At 38.7% G+C, this 19,593-nt stretch overlaps 1 protein-coding gene across 1 annotated transcript in view; it reads left to right on the plus strand.

Annotated features, from left to right (window-relative positions):
• LOC131352216 (protein arginine N-methyltransferase 8-B) overlaps positions 1 to 19,573 on the plus strand; it is a 19,640-nt gene extending 67 nt beyond the window's left edge. Inside the window, exons 1-11 of the mRNA XM_058388167.1 lie at positions 1 to 615; positions 721 to 842; positions 5,927 to 6,166; positions 7,654 to 7,809; positions 10,106 to 10,169; positions 10,872 to 11,014; positions 11,103 to 11,190; positions 12,476 to 12,591; positions 15,031 to 15,181; positions 17,770 to 17,891; positions 17,987 to 19,573. The exon at positions 1 to 615 is cut by the window's left edge and continues 67 nt beyond it. Coding sequence (XP_058244150.1) covers positions 774 to 842; positions 5,927 to 6,166; positions 7,654 to 7,809; positions 10,106 to 10,169; positions 10,872 to 11,014; positions 11,103 to 11,190; positions 12,476 to 12,591; positions 15,031 to 15,181; positions 17,770 to 17,891; positions 17,987 to 18,070 — 1,233 coding nt within the window. The 5' untranslated portion in view covers positions 1 to 615; positions 721 to 773 and the 3' untranslated portion in view covers positions 18,071 to 19,573. The remainder of the gene's footprint in view (positions 616 to 720; positions 843 to 5,926; positions 6,167 to 7,653; positions 7,810 to 10,105; positions 10,170 to 10,871; positions 11,015 to 11,102; positions 11,191 to 12,475; positions 12,592 to 15,030; positions 15,182 to 17,769; positions 17,892 to 17,986) is intronic.
• The last annotated feature ends 20 nt before the right edge of the window (positions 19,574 to 19,593 follow it).

Below are 19,593 nucleotides of genomic sequence, written 5' to 3' on the forward strand. Positions count from 1 at the left end.
GCTCTTCATCTAGAGGAATCCAACTAATTTGTCCTTCAGGATTAGACCAGAAGGTAGATCACACGCCAACATCCAGGGCTAAAATGAGATTTTCTGCTTGTAAGCCCGTGTAACTCCGCGGTCTGGACATTTTCTTTCATTATTATTTCCGTGAGCGAAACTTTCCGTGGTTCCAGACGGGAAGAGAAATATGCGACTCGTAAACGAAGTGCAATTATTTTTTTTTACAAAACCTGAGCTCGTGAGATCAGGACAGACATCTGTTTAGAAGAGGAGACATGAAGGGCATTGCGTATCTCCTGCTGAAACTTGTGCTCTCATCTAGATCTGCTCGCTTTACTCACGAAAAATGAAGCTTTCTGCACAATTCCACAGGAGGTCTTGGTTAATAAGCTGTAGAAGTGAATATCACCTTAAACCTCGTGCAGTTTCCTTTGCACTAACAAACCGGTGTATAGGAGGAGCCACATGACATGGCTTAGTGGTGATTTCTATCATTTTAATGCTGCTGCTTTCTCAAATGTTAACAAGCAACACGTATACAAGTCGTAAAGCATCCAAGTGGATATCTACTAACTTTTACACTATGGATTCAAGAAAGCTTCCAGTTTTCAGGTGTGCGTTTTCTCTGGGACTTCACCTTATGTTATTTTGACCTCATTTCTACTTCCACATTGCACTCTTACTAAATTTTTTAGAGGACTTCTGTCATTCATTTAGGATATCAGAGCATCTTTCAGTTCAGTCTAGTTGAGCACATCCCGGTGGCTCTTATGGGAATGAAACACTCCTCCCGCTGTTTGCTCCTACGGAGGAAAATGGCGGAACCGGACAGCCCTGAGGTAAGTGTTCAAAAGACTGAAACCCAAATAGTACACTTGTTCCAGGATCGTAAAATCCGAATAATATTGTTTTAATAGTGGTTTAATGTGTAGCCCTAATACAGGCGAAGGTAAAGAGTTCATTTCGACTGTTTTGTATTGAATTTTTCCTTTGAGAAATCAGTTTACTACCACACTGATAAACTGTAGGTGTGAATAGCAGCACGCGACCGGCAAACATCGACATTGTGGTGTTTAAAGATGCAAATTCCTGTTTATTTATTTATTTATTTATTTATTTATTTATATTTGTTAGAAAAATCTCCATTTGTTTGTCAAAATCTACATTTCATTGTTTGTGTTGTGATTTAGCAGCGCTTAACATTTTTTAACCTCACGAGTAGGAGCGCGAGCGCTGTCCTTGGTCCTGCACACACGCGCGCGCACACACACACACACACACACACACACACACTCGTCTATCCTTGTGAGGACCACTGACATTATTTGTTGTAAATAATTAATGCTTTACCACTAAATCTAACCCAAATCTAAGATCAAGTAATTAAGAAGAAACAGATGCAGTTTTTATTGCAGGTATGTATGTATGTATGTATGTATGTATGTATGGCCAAATGTTGCCAGAAGGTCAAACCTGTCAGATATTCTTATCCCTGTGTGAAGATTTGGCCCCCACCAAGGTATAAAAACAAGCCTAATAAGGAACGACTTATGAATGTTTTTGTTTAACAAACAAAATGTGCAATCATTGATATGGTGACGCTTTCTGTAGGGAAACATTACTTAAACATTAATGGAAGAAGTGACACATTATTAGTACATTCTCCATCACAAGAATGTCTTCAAAAAAGAGGAATTTGTGTTCTATCTTCTTTGTTCGATTTCTGTAATGTAACGTGTTATTTTTTTCTCTTATTAAATTCAAGAAAGAGAAAAAAACATAGAACCTGTTTTCGAGTTTCAATAATATAAAAGAAGCTAACTTGTTGCATACACATTCCACATGTAACAATAACTGATTAAAATGGAAGCAATGTGCCATTAATTAACTAAAAAAAATGTAATCATTAGCAAATTGTGTTGCATGACAGTAAAAATTATACATCGATCAGGCATAACATTATAAGCACTGAAAGGTGAAGTGAATAACACTGATGATCTCCTCATCATGGCCCCTGTTAGTGGGTGGGATATATTAGGCAGCAAGTGAACATTTTGTCCTCAAAGTTGATGTGTTAGAAGCAGGAAAAATGGACAAGCGTAAGGATTTGAGTGAGTTTGACAAGGGCCAAATTGTGATGTCTAGAGGACTGGATCAGAGCATCTCCAAAACTGCAGCTCTTGTGGGGTGTTCCCGGTCTGCAGTGGTCAGTATCTATCAAAAGTGGTCCAAGGAAGGTGACAGGGTCATGGGCAGCCAAGTCTCACTGATGCACGTGGGGAAGTGAAGGCTGGTCCGTGTGATCCGATCCAACAGACGAGCTACTGTTGCTCAAACTGCTGAAGAAGTTAATGCTGGTTCTGATAGAAAGGTGTCAGAATACACAGTGCATGATGGGCCAGGGCTGTTTTGTCAGCAAAAGGGGGACCAACAGGCAGGTGGTCATAATGTTATGCCTGGTTGGTGTATATTGTATACTTCAGGATGGTAAGTCCACTTTGCCCTGGCTCACATCACACCACACAACATTATTTTCCTGTAACAGAAAACACCCATGTATTTTATTCCTTATGTCTCACAGTCCTCAGTGTTGTACACTGACCAAGATAGGGTCTGTCAAACCCTATAACAAACCAATCGACATTGTTATCTAGTGGCCAATTATCACCAGTACTAAGTGGTGGTGAAGTTTCAATTACCATCAGGTAAGAACACCGTAGAGTGATGGCAAGTGAATCAATTATTTTTGCTCCAGTGTATTCCCATTTATAGATTTGTAAGGTGGACTTTTGGTTCCAGGTGATTCCCAAATGACCCAGAGTGCCAGAGTGTATTAACTGGATCGTCAAGAGGTGCTGCGAGCTTGCTCTCCCATTTCAGCTTAGTGACTGCCCTTGAAATCACTGAGAGGAAAGAAAAGAGAGAGAGAGTTGAATGCTTTATGTAACTTTCAAATATAGCTTATATTAAGGTTTATCTGAAGAATTTGAATGACACTTCTGTAATTTATTGTATATAATTCATTTACTATATATATAATATGATTTATACATAAAAGCTATATTTAATTTACATAAAAGCTAATACCTGGCTATATTCCTAATCAAAACTGTAAAATATATAGAAAGAGCTACTTCAATATTTATCCAGTTTGGGGTTTCTTGACCTTTATTTCACATATAAACACACCAAGTGAGAGTATTAAAGTCATCTATTTGGATATGTCAGAAAAATAATGCTTGCTTTTGTCCTTAACCAGTAATGCAAACTGTGATGAATTTTCCTCTTTGTGTGTCATGTCTATAATTGCCAATGTCTGTAAAGAAGCCACAATCCTTTTTTTTCTTTTCTTTGAAAACAGTGTCTTGTCTTTGTTGGTATCTATGTGCTTGATGTGTGGGTTTCACATTTTTTTATTTCACTCTCACACCCAAATTACATTTTTAAGTGTAGTTTCATCCACTGGCTTTTTTTTTATTTATTTGGACTAAAAATAGACGGTGAAATGGGATTTGTTTAGTTGGCTGCAGAGGGAAGGACATTTGCGCCTCTCTCTTGCTGCGGTTAGATATTATCTTGGCAGATTGATGCCTCTTGAAGTAGCCGCTTGCTGCTTACGTTTAAATCCTCTCACTGTGGCTCAGAGATATAGGAAATCTAGATGCCACATTAGCATCTGTTTCTAAAGCACTTTTATATTTCAATGCCCCAGGCACATTAGCAGAGGTGAAAATCATTTGTAAACTAGTGCAAGTCTATAGAGAGATGCAGCTCTACCCTTGCCTGGAACAGAATTTGCTTTGTTGCAGGCGCCATAGCTTTCTGCACATAGCAGGTGATATAAATTGTAATCTTCAGGGACTGGCATAATTTGATTGAGCCTGAGTGCTGGAAACTCACCTCACTAGTCCGCCTTAGCTGCTGTAAAAAGCATAAAAACACAGCTTCTCCAAGCTTTCTCCTGTTTAAAGTAATTCCTTGTTCTCTGGCTTTGAAATGTCAACTATTCAATGCTGCCCATTGTGCTGGCATTTTCATTCAGTTCAACTTAATGGGAACAATCTGGAAAGTCTACCAAAAGGGCAGCACTAGAGAATTTTAGCCCAAAAGGTTTGGCTGGGTACACACACACACACACACACACATATCACACATTATGGTCTCTCTCACACATCTCTCACAAACATACACAGGCACACACTGAAAGCTTCCACTGCAAATAGATGATGTCTGAGTGTTGGTTGTCAGACTTTGTCTAATGCCTGACAGCTTCAAGCAAACCATTCAAGCTGTCCAGGACAGCACAAGCTAACATTCTTTTTCTGTGGTGTTCAATCATGCCGCATCTGGGAAACAAGAGCAGTGAATAATGAATATACCTAGACCATTTTTGTCATGTAGAAACCTACACCAGAGGCTTTCTTTAAGAGATGCGCCAGAGAAAAACACCTTTAAGAAACCAAGACACCCTAAATATCTAAAGAACGTTATTTTGTAATAATGTGCACTACAGACATCGTGATATTGAGCAGCAACCAGGCTTTTGTTGCTTTTGTTGCTTACACAACATCTGAGAGAGCTAATGTCTCAACATAATGGCGAAATCTGGTTCGAAAACATTACTATTATCATCATCATTGTATCATAATTATAGCTGTAGTGAAAGGCCCAGTGATGCTAAAACGTTCCATTGGATGCATTTTGATTAAACTTGCCTGTACAGAATGCTAATGAAATATTGACAAGAGCATCGTATAATACGATCACAAATAGTTTAAGCCTAAAACTGTAGAAAACCTGTATACTGAATATGTGTACCTAAGAGCTGCTGCTGCTGCTGTAGCCATAAAGACTGACCAGGACTTTTATTTCACAATCTGCTACATCATTTAAAGACACTTTTTAGTACTGTTTGACTTTACTTATGCAGCTATATACTATAATGATTTATAATCCCACTATTTGGAGGCACCCAGAAGAGGATGCGCTCCCATTCGAGTCAGATTCCTTTAAGGGTTCCTTCCCCATGAGTTTTTCCTTGTCCTTCTTGCCTCATTAGGGATCACTGCCTCATTAGGAATCTAAATCTGCATCTGGATTTCTGTCAAGCTGCTTAGTCACAAGGTCTATTGTAAAAGTACTTTTACGAATAAAATAGAACTGAACTGAATTGTCTCCGTCTTCCAAAAAAAGGTTTTTGAGATCTTCAAGACAAATCACAGAGTTCATCTAAAAGTGTTTGCTCAGAGAGCTGTCTCGCTGGAGAACAACACTTCACAGTAATGCATGACCCAGCTTTTAATGAATGCTGTGTTGTGTTGTGAACACAGTGCTTCGGCAGATGTGTACAATGTCTTTATTTTTAATTAGCATACGCCGCATCACTGATAATGGGCCTAGCACAGGTCTTGCTTGCATTCTGTCTACTTAATGCAGGGTTTTGTTCAATCAGCTGCATTATGTCGGTGAGAGCTGTCATCTCTTGTGCTCTCTCTCTTTCTCACTGTAGGTAGTGAATTTGTTAATCAGAGCAAGAGAGGCTCACCGTATGCGCCACTCCTTTCACCGTCTGCTTTCTTTCCGGCCCTGACCCTCCTGATAGTGTATTCAAACACTCCCCCACCGTCTCACACAGCCTGCACTGAGATGCTAGACGGCCTGCATGTGGAGGAGGATTATTTTATTTGAGGAAATAGGGTATCTGAACTCGTTATAGAAACTGTCTGAAATGCAGTGAAGGCTTGATATTGCAGTGGTGGTATAGATTGTGGTGGTAGGTTAAAAACTAGCGCCTTAGGACATTACAAATGGGTCATGAAAGATGACTCTATGCTACCTTGTCTAAATATAGCTCATGAGTATCACAGTAATCTTTCTTCTCTTTTTCTGTCTGTCTCTTGTTCTTTGCTGTTGGCTCTAACAGCAGCAGCCCCTCAGCTCAGCACCATCTCACTCAGTGCAACCTTCTCCTTTGCCTAAACCAGTGCCCTCGGTCAAACATGCTGCACGGCCCACACACCCCTCACACAACCCACACACTCCCCACGCAGCGTCCCTGCCCAACTGCCCAGGCAGAGGCAAGATGGCCAAGTTCCTCAATCCAGAAGAGATGACCTCCAGAGATTACTACTTTGACTCCTATGCTCACTTCGGCATCCATGAGGTAGGCTAAGTTTCACAAATCTGAGCATTCACCTAGGATGTACTGTTTACAGATTACAGTATAATCTAATGTGTTTGGGTATAATGATAGACTGGAAATTAGTAAAACATAGCACAAGGAGTGGCAGATAGAACAGAGGAGGGAGACTAGGTCAAAATACTAAGGATTTTAGAGAAACGTGACATGAATTTTCATCTTTAGTATACGGGTCACATATTTTTCCCCCTGTTTCTTTTATATCCCTAATTTAGAGTTATATGCTTTTCTAAATTTTCATTTATGCACATTTTCATTTATGTACATTCTCAAATGTCATGAAATAAACTGTTTTATCATATAGGTATAAAACCATGCTGAGAAGATTAGCAGTTTCTGTGACATTCAGGAGATAATTACATACCTACATTTCTGTTATTTCCCAAGTGCCATTAGTAAAAATATCAAAAAAGACATACTAGAAATTTTCCTATGATGTCCACAGATAAGTAGCATGCTAGTATTTAACTAATGCTTTTAGAATGATGAATTAATGCATGCACTAATCCTTAGCACATTGAGAAATAATGAAGTATACATATATATATATATATATATAACAGCATCTGAGTCATGCAGATCAGTATGAGTAGCCTAATAATAATGCTAATACATAGGTATAAATATCAAGTTAACACCTTCAATTAATTATTATAATGCCTTGCAGAATTCATTAAAATCATTTGTCTTTATCTGATCTGATAGGTTTAACCAAATTATAGTCTATAATATAGGTTCAGGGAATTTGAGACCCCGATTATGAATGAAATGAAAATAGATGATATATTATAAATGCAAATGAAATAATGTGGCATGAAACAAAAGATTATATTAACTACATATTAGCCTATGCCATGGTCCTTCCTACATGCTTGAATGGATTAGCCTGCAGTTGCACTTGAGTGGCAGTTCTGTGGGCAGAAAGTCTTGTTAAAGACAGAGTTCAGAGGAGGAAGGGCAGACTGCTTAAAGCTGGGAATACACATTACAGCCTATAGTAACGCAAATAACCACTTTGTGTTGAGCAGAAAAGCATCTTAGGATGTAAAACATGTCAAACCTAATCTGCTCTGATACTCAAGCATCAATAACCACATCACAGCGAAAGTGACTGAAATCATATTTTTTCTCTATTCTGATATTTCATATCAAATTAAACTTGAGGTTCTTGACAGTATCTGCATCTTATCATGCATTACTCTGCTGGAAAAAAACGATTGGCTTATATAATAATTGCAGGAATGTGCAAGTGTAAAGGTGGTCCTAATAAACTGATCAGTTGTGTGCTTCATTATTTCTATATTCATTTATCATTAGCATGAATAAAATATTAATATTTAACTTATCTGTGGACCTTATAGTGATAGAATTCATGCTAGAATGTAATTACTAGATGTTTATTATTCAATCAATGAAGACTTGATTGATTAGTGTTTTCATTGTCTTCGTAGGAAATGCTGAAGGACGAGGTCAGGACACTGACCTACAGGAACTCTATGTACCACAACAAACATGTCTTCAAGGACAAAATTGTGCTCGATGTAGGGAGTGGTACTGGCATCCTGTCCATGTTTGCTGCCAAGGCCGGTGCCAAGCATGTGTATGGGGTAAGAAGGCTGGATCTCTACAAATCTGCAGGACGCTACTGTGCTGGAGCTTGATTACCAAAATAGCATCATGGATGGCTGCTCTTCTCTGGAGAATGAGATTATTGCCTCTGCTACTGTACCAGCACTCTCACACTTCATTGGCAGGTTAAAATGTACCTGCCACTTCCAGCTCTTATTATGTCAGTGTCAGCAGAGGCGACTTTTCTCTGGGTCTATGCCATGTGCAAGCTGTAACTGAGTTTATCTGATTTACACCTCGCTGCTCTGAAGTAGCTACTCTGGGGTAATCGGAATCTCCCTGAAGGGCCTCATGAGTGCTAAATGCCAAAGAGTTAAGGGCCATCATGTGTAGGTGTTCACTGATGTCTGCACTGCAATCCAAAATTGAACCTGTGGGCTCACTCAGATATTAATGTCCAAGGCATTATAGAAATGAGATTGTACACTGCAGTAATCTGCATCTGTCATTTCCGATCCGCATCAAACTTTTTAAGAACAGAGTGTATTGCTAGAGCTTTTTTACCCTTTACTTCGAAAACAGCTGCATCAGCTTTTTTGAAATGCAGAAACTGACATTGTAATTGGGGTGTGTGTGTGTGTGTGTGTGTGTATAGGTTGTAAATGTGGCAGTGCACTCTGAAACAGAGAGGGAAAAAGAGTTAGAGAGAGATAGAGGGAAACTTCCAACAAGCTTTCACATCCACAATCACACAGAAATCAAAGGGAGTGGCACATTGTCATGATTAAGGCTTAGAGTGACTGTGCTTGCTTGTGATAATGTGCCAAACACCTCTACCCTTTTAGTGTGCTGGGTGAGACAGAAGCACTGCCTTTTGCAGTTCAGCTCTCAGTTATAGTTCAACTTGCTCTTTTCTGCGTTATGCATTTTTCTCTCCTAGAGACTCATCCAACTCTCTGTGCACAGGAAATGCGAAGTGGATGGGGAACGGCTACTGCAAACTCTAACGGAGGGTACATAGAGAAAGCAAAAATTCTGACAGCCTAAATCTAAATTCCTCCCTTCTCGCTATCCAACCTTCTTTCCCATGAGGACAGTGTGCTGATAATAGCCAAGATGCAATGTTCTCATTAATGCCCTTTCTCCCCACAACGTACCTCAGTCCTTTGAGCGTGGAGTCAGTCACTGTTAAATCCTGAGGAGAGTACTCATGGCCTACTCTAATGAGCACAGGGGATAGTATTGTGAAAAAGAGGGTAAGGAGAACACACAAAACCTTGTGCGCTTGTGTGTTTCAACTAGCCCTGTTATATCTACACTAACTATGTCTCACTGGCCTTTCCTTCCTGTGAATAAGAGAGAAAAAGAAAGGAACATAATTAAAGGAATAACTAAGGAAGAACATGACATGGTGGTGCAGCAGGTAGGACCTGTTGCCTTCAGCTCCAGACTCCCTGATTTGGAACAGAGCTTGTCTGTGTGGAGTTTGTTTGTTCTTCCTGTGTCTGTTTGGGTTTCCTCTGGGTCTGCTGATTTCCTATCACATGCCAGGAGATTGACTCAATTGACTAAATTGCCCTTCAGTATGTGCATGATGCCCTGAGATAGATGGATTTCCATCTCATGCTCACTGTTCCCAGGAGGATACCCCTGACCTGGTTACTATTCTCTCATTCCTTCAAAAACACTTACTACTGCTTTTGCCAGCTGTTGATTGCTCCCACTAGAACTATCTCCTGGATCCCAAACAACAAATGGCCTCAAATGGCAAACTATACAGAGTCTTCCTCCAGGAAGCTCGATTTAAAACTCAATCATTTAAATCCTGATCCTTCTTATGTTTCTGCAGACTTAGTTTTGTTATGTGCATTCGTTAAGCCTCACCAATGCTGGAATTGGTTCAGAATGGCCTTTGCCTACAAATTTAGATATGATTATAGTTATCTTATAGTTAAACAAACTATACTTTTCGTGGCCACTGGGGTGGTCTTTTCACCTTGCAGGTATATGTGGTGTACCTTACAGCTTTAAAAGGTATGTCATGGTCCACTGTTCAGGCTTATGAACCTTTAAATTATTTTAATGGTATACAGATATTCACTAATGGTACAAAACCTGTCCCCATGATGATATCAACCCTAAAGAAGGAAAAGTTCAGATTAGTTTGATTTATGTCTGAGAGTGTATCAGAACCTGTTCCTAAGCTTGTTGTTATATTTAGAGCCAGGCTGATTTATAGTAGCAGTAGTATGTTGTTCTGAATAAGAGCACCTGATAAATGACATAGATCTCAATGCAAATGATGCCCTGGTGGTGCTGATCTTGTCATTTCAGATCGAATGTTCCAGCATATCAGAGTACTCTGAGAAAATCATCAAAGCCAATCATCTGGACAGTGGTAAGGGCTCTTACAAACAGAATGCAAACTACATTGAGACTTCTGCTAAACTTCACCCATAGCAAAGACCATTCATCTTTGTCAAATAAATCTATGCTATTTTATGTGCCGTTATATAAGAATTTAGAATGGGTTTTTTTTTACCAATTTCAAGCCTTGGTGCAGAGCTGCAGTGTGGCAGGACAGCCAGTGAAGGGTACAGGATGTTTCAGGTTTCAGGTTCAAAATCCGCTCTTACCAAAACGAATTCAATAACTCCCCAAGGAAGCTGATTGAAAGCACACACACACACACACACACAATCCTTGTGAGGACCCTCTACAGACATAATTATTTATGCAGCAGGTTAATGCTATGTTTCCACCTAAAGTATAAATAATAATTCTAAATGAATAAATAAGTAAGTAACTAAGTATGTTTGTTTGATAGATAGATAGATAGATAGATAGATAGATAGATAGATAGATAGATAGATAGATAGATAGATAGATAGATAGATAGATAGATAAATAAATAAATAAATAGACAGTTTTCCTTGTGGGGAGCAGACATTTGGTCTGCACTAAGATAGAAAAACATGCCCACACACACTCAAGCTGTTCTGCAAAAATGAGATCATCTGTTTGTTGAGACGCTGACTGGAGATTCATATTTGTCCAGGAATTTTGTGTGGGTTGCCACATCTCATGTTGTATATTGCAGTTATCACCATCTTTAAAGGAAAGGTAGAGGAGACGGAGCTGCCGGTGGACCAGGTGGACATCATTATTTCAGAGTGGATGGGCTACTGCCTTTTCTATGAGTCCATGCTCAATACTGTCATCTATGCCAGAGACAAGTGGCTGGTAAGAGTGTGTGTGTGTAAGAAAGAGAGAGAGAGAGAGAGAGAGAGAGAGAAAGAGAGCTTTCACAGTCTCTGTGCTGTCTTGACAGAAACCTGGTGGCCTGATGTTTCCAGACCGAGCTGCTCTCTATGTTGTGGCCATCGAGGACAGGCAGTACAAGGACTTCAAGATTCATTGTGAGTGCATACACACACCCACACACTGAGGCACTGAGGACGAGACAGCACTATACCCACTAAGGCAGAGAGCACAGGATTGTGTGTGCAACACATTTGACACAACTTTATTCCACAGTCACACCGCCGCAGGGTGTGTGATGATAACTAATCCAGTAAAGTCAACACATATTATATTTGAGTGACATTGCTCTGTAAAGTTGAAGCCCTGGGCAAGCTTGTTCTCCTCAACCCACACTCATCCTCATACTCATCCTGTAATAGAATCAGAGTTAAAACCTTTTTTTATCAGCCTTGAGACAAGGAGAAAAAAAACATAGAGGCTTGTGCTTCAGCTGCCTTGTCAATGGGGAACTACATACTAAGAATATATTACAATAAACTGCACAGGCTGAACTTTATAAATCATGTTTGTTTTAAAATCATAGATTAAATCATTTTGAGGTAGTCAACATATGTGGGGTTTAAATGTGAACATCATGACCTCAGTGGGGTTTTTTTTCCTTTAAGAAATAGCTAGAGTTATGCTTATGCGTTATGCTAGCTATGTGTACTTTTTGATCAAATTGTTGCATAGCCATGTGACCTGATACCAACATATAGCCTAATCAATTCAGTTTGTTCAATTTAGCCTAATCGATTCAGATACCGGCTGTCCCAGATGCTCCCACATCTTCAAATCATCATCAACACAGACAAACGCTGCTATTTATGTTAGCTGACAAATGTTTCAGATACTTAAATGACCTAAATTCGATAACGTTGCCCAAGCTGTCACAGATATTTGGGCTCCAATAAATGGCCAGCATTTACAACCTTCTTTAAAGTGTAGGCACTGTTTAGAATTTCTAAGGCTGCTGCATTTTTCTGTGAAGCCACAGCATAAAACAATTTCTTTATTCAACACAGAAAAACAATACAAATTCGGACTGAAGGGAGGTCAGAGCATCCCACATAGAAGCACCAAAGAAAATAAGGGCGGAGTGGCATACAGGTTATTGTGCACATATATAAGACATTTTTAGATATGGACTGGGTACGTATCTTAAAATTGAAACTGGAATGGCTTTAAGGTTATATATATCTCTGTCTCTTACATGCATTCTCTCCTGGAAATGTTTTTGGTTTGATGGTGACTGTGACAAGATAGGAATCGTCTTGCAAGCACTGTAATTTTATACAATTTTAGATCTCTGATAATGGCAGAACCATTGAACCAAGATTGACAGGAAAGTAAAAGCTTCACCATTATGAAATTTGTATATCTGTGTGTTTGTGTGTACAGGGTGGGAGAATGTTTATGGCTTTGACATGACCTGCATCAGAAATGTAGCAATGAAAGAGCCACTGGTTGATATAGTGGACCCAAAGCAAGTGGTGACCAATGCATGCCTCATTAAAGTAAGCACTCCTTCCACTTTTCATCCACATGCTTGACATGTGTGTGTGTGTGTGTGTGTGTATATATGTGTGTAAATGCAGGTGAACACATGTTCAGACACATCAGTTCTTGAAATCATCACTTCAGTTCTGTTTGTGATTGTGTACTTCAGGTTTAGGGTTAAAACAATGTTTAGTTTGTGATAACTGACCGTGAAAAGATCTGCTTTATAGACTTTCAGCTGATCGTTAGTTCACTAATGAGGCATAGCTGTTGTTTAATGATTCATAGAAATGAAATCTCATTTCACAGTGAAGTGCTGGATAATGGACTGAGAGATGATCAGGTTCATTTGGATGCATGCAGGGAGGCCTCAGGAGGATGGTTTCAGAAGATGTTTACACATATAACCATACTGTGATACATATGCTTGTCTATGTATAGAAATATAACTTTTCAATTCCTTTTTTCTGTAGTTTTTACACTTTTTCAGATACAGAATTAAAATGAAACCTAAGCCATGATATGTATTTTTTTTTTTTTGCCGGATGCATTTGACCACATATATGCTTAAAGGCCTCGACTAGGGATATTCAAGTATGGTCTGTTTACATGAAATTTCTTACTTACAAAAGTCCAGATAAGCTAATAACAAGAGTAGACACCGTTTTTAACGTTCTAATGCTTAACCACTGATCATTAGTTTATAGCTATAAGTGTTTTTGTGATGTTATTATGATTTTGTTTTATAGTGGCACTTAACCCCATGGACTCTAAAGAGTTTAGACATTTGGCACAGGTCGAAAGATCACATACTTTTCTACCAAGGTGTTCTTACGCAGTGGACATTTGGACAACCCATGCCATTAGTTTGCTACTCAGAGGGTAAAGAAAATGAAAAATCTGTGACGAGACACCTACTGAGAGTGCTTAAAACCGAGACTCCTCCCTTTAATGTTAGAAATATGTCTCCTAACAAAGAACTTCATCAATGGAACAGTTACTTTGTTAAGGAACATCCAGATAATATCCAAATATTATTATCCGTATATTACATGGAGCATCCACTGTACTAACTATTATACCAAAACAGTGAACACCTCCTGACCAGTCAGGTTTGACCAATCAAACACACTGTTCAAATTCAACATCACTGCTTTTCTCTTTTTTTCCGCCTTAAAACACACCCACACACACACTTTTGTATACACAGCGTTAGATTTTAGTAATATAGGTTTTCAGGGAATGACAGAAAATAAAGTAGACTGGAAACATGCTGACATCCTCTTTTCTGATCTGGATTAAATCCTTCTTCTGTAAGAGATGTTAAGAGATACTACAGTGCAGTAATTCAAGTGATGAGTGATGATGTTTGTCTGATAAACACGCTGTGCTCCTTTGAGAGGAATACAGTAGAGATGCGGGTTGTCTTTTTGCTTCAGTCTCATGCTGCAATCTGAGTTTTGCTGTTTGATTTATCTCAATTGCACCTAATGCCTCCTAAGAGCCTAGTGAGAGCACATTAACATGATTACCACAACATTACTATGTGTGCTGTCTGCTGCTAATAAAGCTTCATAATAAACTAAATTCTACTGATGTCTTGTAGTGGACAAAATATAAGATGAGAATTAAAGCTTTTGTACTCCCTTTTATCTCACTAGGCATCTGTAATGTTCTAGTAAAGCATTATATGCCGTCTAATCTAACAAATTGGTCATATAAAAATCAAGAGGTGTGCTGATGTAAAAAAAAATTGTGATTGGTTACTGCATCCCAAAACGTTCAGGTCCCCTTAAATTCCAGCATGTTTTCAAATATTAAAGCACCTTATTTAGTAAGGAATGATGCATCATAATGTTTTTGATCTATTTCTACTTTCTACATTCATTGTTGTGGAATTGTCCATGAAACAAATTCATGGTCTCACGTTTATTATTTTTAAATTATTATACATTCCTTTAGTTAAATAATAACGTAACAGGTTATTGATACACTTAAATTGTGGCTTCCATGCACATTTCCTTTATGATAACATTAAGATAAGTGCACTAATAGAAACTTGGGATTTGCCTTGCAGCTGAAAGTATTGTCCAAGCTGCTATGAAAAATCAATACCATCTGACCAATCAGAATTGAGAATTCGATAACACTGCAGTATAAATTAATTCACCTCATATTCAATGGATCCCTTTCGAAGGGAACTCGATGCTGCATCATGGCTGACACTATAGGAACGCATAGCATCTGCCATGACTTCTCCTTCTCAGGGAACTGGGTTACATACGTAACCTGATGCAAATATGAACGTCTCGTACACTGATAACGTATTCAGAAGCATTACTTTTCTGTAAATGATTCTTCATCACCGGCTACGGAGCTGAAAGCTATATCTCGTGTTTTAATTAGTAATCCAGGTGTATGTATGTGTTTAACAAAACCTGCTTTGTTTTCTTCAGGAGGTGGATATTTACACAGTGCAACCAGAGGACTTGTCCTTCACCTCAGCCATCTGCCTGCAGATCCAGAGAAACGACTATGTCCATGCACTTGTCACCTACTTCAACATCGAGTTCACAAAGTGTCACAAGAAAACAGGCTTCTCCACAGGTGGGGATCCTGTAAACCTGCCCTAATGCACTACTGCACTTTTCTCCACATTTTTTAATGAAATCATTCTTTATATTATAATTGCCAATATTTTTATAGAGATGCATCCAATTATTATTATATAATCAGGGACTAAACCTAAATGTGTTGTTTTTTTTTTTTTTTTACCTCTTTAACTGATCCTTAATTCTTTTACAAGGAGTACTGATATGAACATGACTGATATCGATGCTAATTTATTTTTAATGAATAGTGACTGCCCTCTTGTGGTTATACTAATATTAGAGAATAGTTCCCATATTTTAAGCATCTTTAAGATCCTATTTCACTATTAAAGTATTAAACTATTATTTTAAATGATGAAACTATTAAATGACCTAAGGTTTCAGGACCATATGAAGGTTCCAGTTCATCTGAAGCATATTTTGCTTCAATGAAGGTAGACAATGTTATTGAGTTACAGTTACAACGTATTTTACCACTATACAGGATGCAGAATACAGTATTACTATAAACAGTAATCATGCATTTTCTCTTTTTAAATCTATCATTTAAGTACACAGTTCTTATTATCATGAACAATTTGTCAGCAAACTGACCCTGTAAGACCACCACTGACCAGACTGGGTGGTGGTGAACGATTCTCAGCACAACATGAACATTGTCATGGAGGGATCTGTGGAGCTGGCATGAGGAGAACAATGTTCTTGTCTAAATTCTTAGACATATTTACTGAATGTTGTTGGCCCACCTTCTATATTTACAGTTAGAAGCTAAATCTTCTCACATGTGCAGTGGATGTTACTCATTCTCAAACATTTCATCAGTGTCAGTTCTTGACCACTGGACTGCTGATGCCTCAATAATTTTGTTGGTGGACTACTTTTCAACCAGTCAGTAAAATCATTAAAATATTATTAAAATATTAAGTTATGTGTATGCAACATATATAACCATGTTGTATGAGGACCAGATATCCACCAGAGTTCCCCCTCATTTGGAACTTGAGCCAAACTAGTTAGTGGTAAGTTTCTCGCCTACCGTGTGGAAGGCCCAGGTTCAATTCCCAGCCAGTGCCCAAACCCCAGCCACTGGATGCAGTGCCGGTCCTAAACCCAGATAAAATGGGAGGGTTGCATCCTGCGTAAAACCTGTGCCAAGTTGTTGTGCGGACCAGTTGGTCCACTGCGGCGACCCCTCAAACACGTACGGAGCAGCCAAAAGATCAACAACAACAACTTGCTAGTAGGATCTGTAGCTGTGCACCTTTGATAAACATCATTGTGTCACATGACCATAAAATGCATGTCGGATATACCTCTTCTAGGAACTCAGTGTTGCTGTTCTTTTGGCTGCTCCCTGTTTGGGGTCACCACAGTGAATCATTTGGTCCACATGTTTCAATTTGGCACAGGTTTCCTGCCCTTCCCGGACGCAACCCTCCCATTTAATCCGGGCTTTGGACCGGCACTGAGAGTTAACTCCTCAGTGGCTGGGTTAGAGTCCTGCTCAGCAATCGAACCCAGGCCACGGCAATAAGATCGTGGGATCCTGCCACTGGACCACCAGGAGGCATCTTCTAGGAGCTCAATAGCATGCCTTAATCCACCAGGAACCCTTTAAAACATCATTCAATATGTTATTATTTAATTCATACAGCATTTTAAACTTAATAGAAAAAAAGAAAGAAATCCAGGGATATTTTTGCAAAACCTCTTTTCCCACAGTATATAATAGAATCTTTACCAGCAAGTTGGTTTGGATGGGATATGGATCACATTGGGTCAAATGCTTATTTTGAAGGTAAAATGTGGTGTGGTGATTTTTATGTACTCACAATCTCTAAAAATGAATGACATGCCGGATTGGGATAGAACTGAAATCCTTCATGTATTCCGCTAATAATTCCCCCACCTCCCCATGTAACACTAACCCAGATTGAAAAGGGCTTTAGACTGCCATATATTTTATAGTCAGCTGTAATGCTTCTTTCACTCCTGAGTGTCACATAAATTTGATTTCCACATGCACATGAAATGAAAATGGTTATGTAAATGCAGAACTTGCAGCAAAATCAAGAATTTACTTCTAAAACAAATGGTAAGTAGCTAAAATCAGCAAATTCACAGTATATTCTTAGACAGCTGACAGTAATTTGCATACAGAGAATAATTTTGTTTTGTCTTCAGTATCCATCTAGTATTTCTCATATTCAGTTTAAAAAACCTGATGTACAATAAATGATGCACTTATGCCCGCCCGGAGCTGGTATGAGATAAACTGAACCCTGTGAAGAGCTTTAAAGCAGAGAATGGAGCAGAGCTTATTATAGTTCTGAGAGCATATTATAGTTCTCCTGACCTTTACTGCATTATCAATCAGAATTTTAGCATTCTGGCGCTATGGCCTGGGTCAAGGTGCTTAAAATTGTCCAGGGGCACCAAGCAGAGATAACTTCTTACTAAAAAATACACAGTCACACACACACACAGGCATTTTAATAAGGTTGCACATCCTGAGAGATATATAGAGACGTAGAAATTAGTCGTGCAGGGATTGATATGTTTTGTTTTTGTTTTGTTCTGTAGCACCAGATTCTCCCTACACACATTGGAAACAGACAGTTTTTTACCTCGAGGAGTATTTGACTGTGAAGAAGGGAGAAGAGATTGTAGGCACCATCACCATGAAGCCCAATGAAAATAATGCAGTGAGTATTAAGAACAGCCTTATCATCATCCTAAGAAATAAACAATATCCCAAATACTTGATCGTTCTTCATTCCCTTTTTCTGTCTTCCTACAGCGTGATTTGGACTTCACGTTTGAGCTGGATTTTAAGGGTCAGCTATGTGAAACTGACATCGCTCATGACTATAAAATGCGTTAGGCGTCCAGCAGGGGGCGAGAAAGTGCCCGTGTACCACCATGGCGACCAAGGAAGTGGCACTTCCCTACCCACAGTGCCAGAGACCAGGCACAGAGGCTGAGTGCATAATGACCTAGGCCACGACTCTGCTCATCTTTGAGAGATGTGCTAATATTTCTGGAGCTGAGTGCCTCTCTGAGCAATAGCAGCCTTGCCATGGCCAATAACAGCGTGCACTAGTCCAACATTTCTATGACTGTTCACAAGGCAACTTTGAATGTACTGCTAATTAAGCTCAAGAATGTTACTATCCTCATGAATGTGAAGAGTCAGTTCAGAATCAGAGGAATATTACGTTTTGGTTCTAGTGACAAAAGAAGTTTATTTTTTAGCTTTTAGTTTGTGGTGTGAAGTCAAGACAGTATGTTAGGCCATGTTACTATAAGCACTAATCTACTGCACTACAATAAAGTATTTTACAAGAATTAGATGTGCAATCCAGGCACACACATTTAAGGGTTTATTTTTGATAGTATTGTTCAAGAAAACTCACTACAATAGCTATTTAAGATATTTAGGAGAACTAGAAAATAACGATTTATGAACTTTTCCTTCTGTGGTGCAATATGTAGTGAGCGTGAAGGCGTCTTGTTCCTCAGTGTCAGTATTTGTGTTTCAATGCAAATATTCTTACATATCCGAGTACATCTACCAACAGATCAGGGAATGAAAAGAGAAACAGGCAAGATGGATGAGAACACAACACAGTGGGGCCATGCAGGAGACTTTCAGTATACAGCAGGATGCATGAGTGTGTGTATGTGTGTATTCACCTGTGCTCTTACTGAACTCATCACCGAGGTACCTCCTGACCTTCTGTCCTGCTTCAATCCAAAGATATTCTGTTTTTAAATGACATGGTAATTATATTCACTTTCACCAAAATTCTGGTATATAAATAGAACATCTTCAAACATTCTGATCTGATTAAAGAGGGGGAAAAATAGAGTCTTGAACCGTGTTTAAAAAAGTGTTATAGATGTAAGAAAGTATGTGTTAGGAACAAACAGGAGTTTAGGAATATTTCATTTAGGAATAGTGAAGTCAATCATACATAATGTGTATAAATATATATATATATATATATATATATATTGTTAAAAAGTGTGACCAGTAGAGGGCAGGAAAAGCACAGTGTCTGAATACAGTGACAGTTTAATTATGTTTTGCAGAGGACAGCTTTCTCTGATGGGAATTTTGAAGTAATGTACATTCATAATATTACAAGGTAAATTAAAAAGGCAGCGCATTCATATCAGTGAAATTTCTCAGCTATCCAAGGTTTTGCTATTTTTCAGTGAGTCTTTTTTTTTCCCCAGCAAAATGATAGATCATGCATGTTCGAAGGCACTAAACTGTTTCATTTTACTATCACCTTCATTTACAGGAAGTTCTGCCAGGAAGTACAGAACTCAAAGTATCCATTAATGACGACATTCATGTAAATACTATTTCTTTTTATTTCACTGTCTTAATTATACAAT

The sequence above is a fragment of the Hemibagrus wyckioides genome, linkage group LG04 (genome assembly GCF_019097595.1).
Source record: "Hemibagrus wyckioides isolate EC202008001 linkage group LG04, SWU_Hwy_1.0, whole genome shotgun sequence".
In the NCBI taxonomy this organism is placed as follows: domain Eukaryota; kingdom Metazoa; phylum Chordata; class Actinopteri; order Siluriformes; family Bagridae; genus Hemibagrus; species Hemibagrus wyckioides.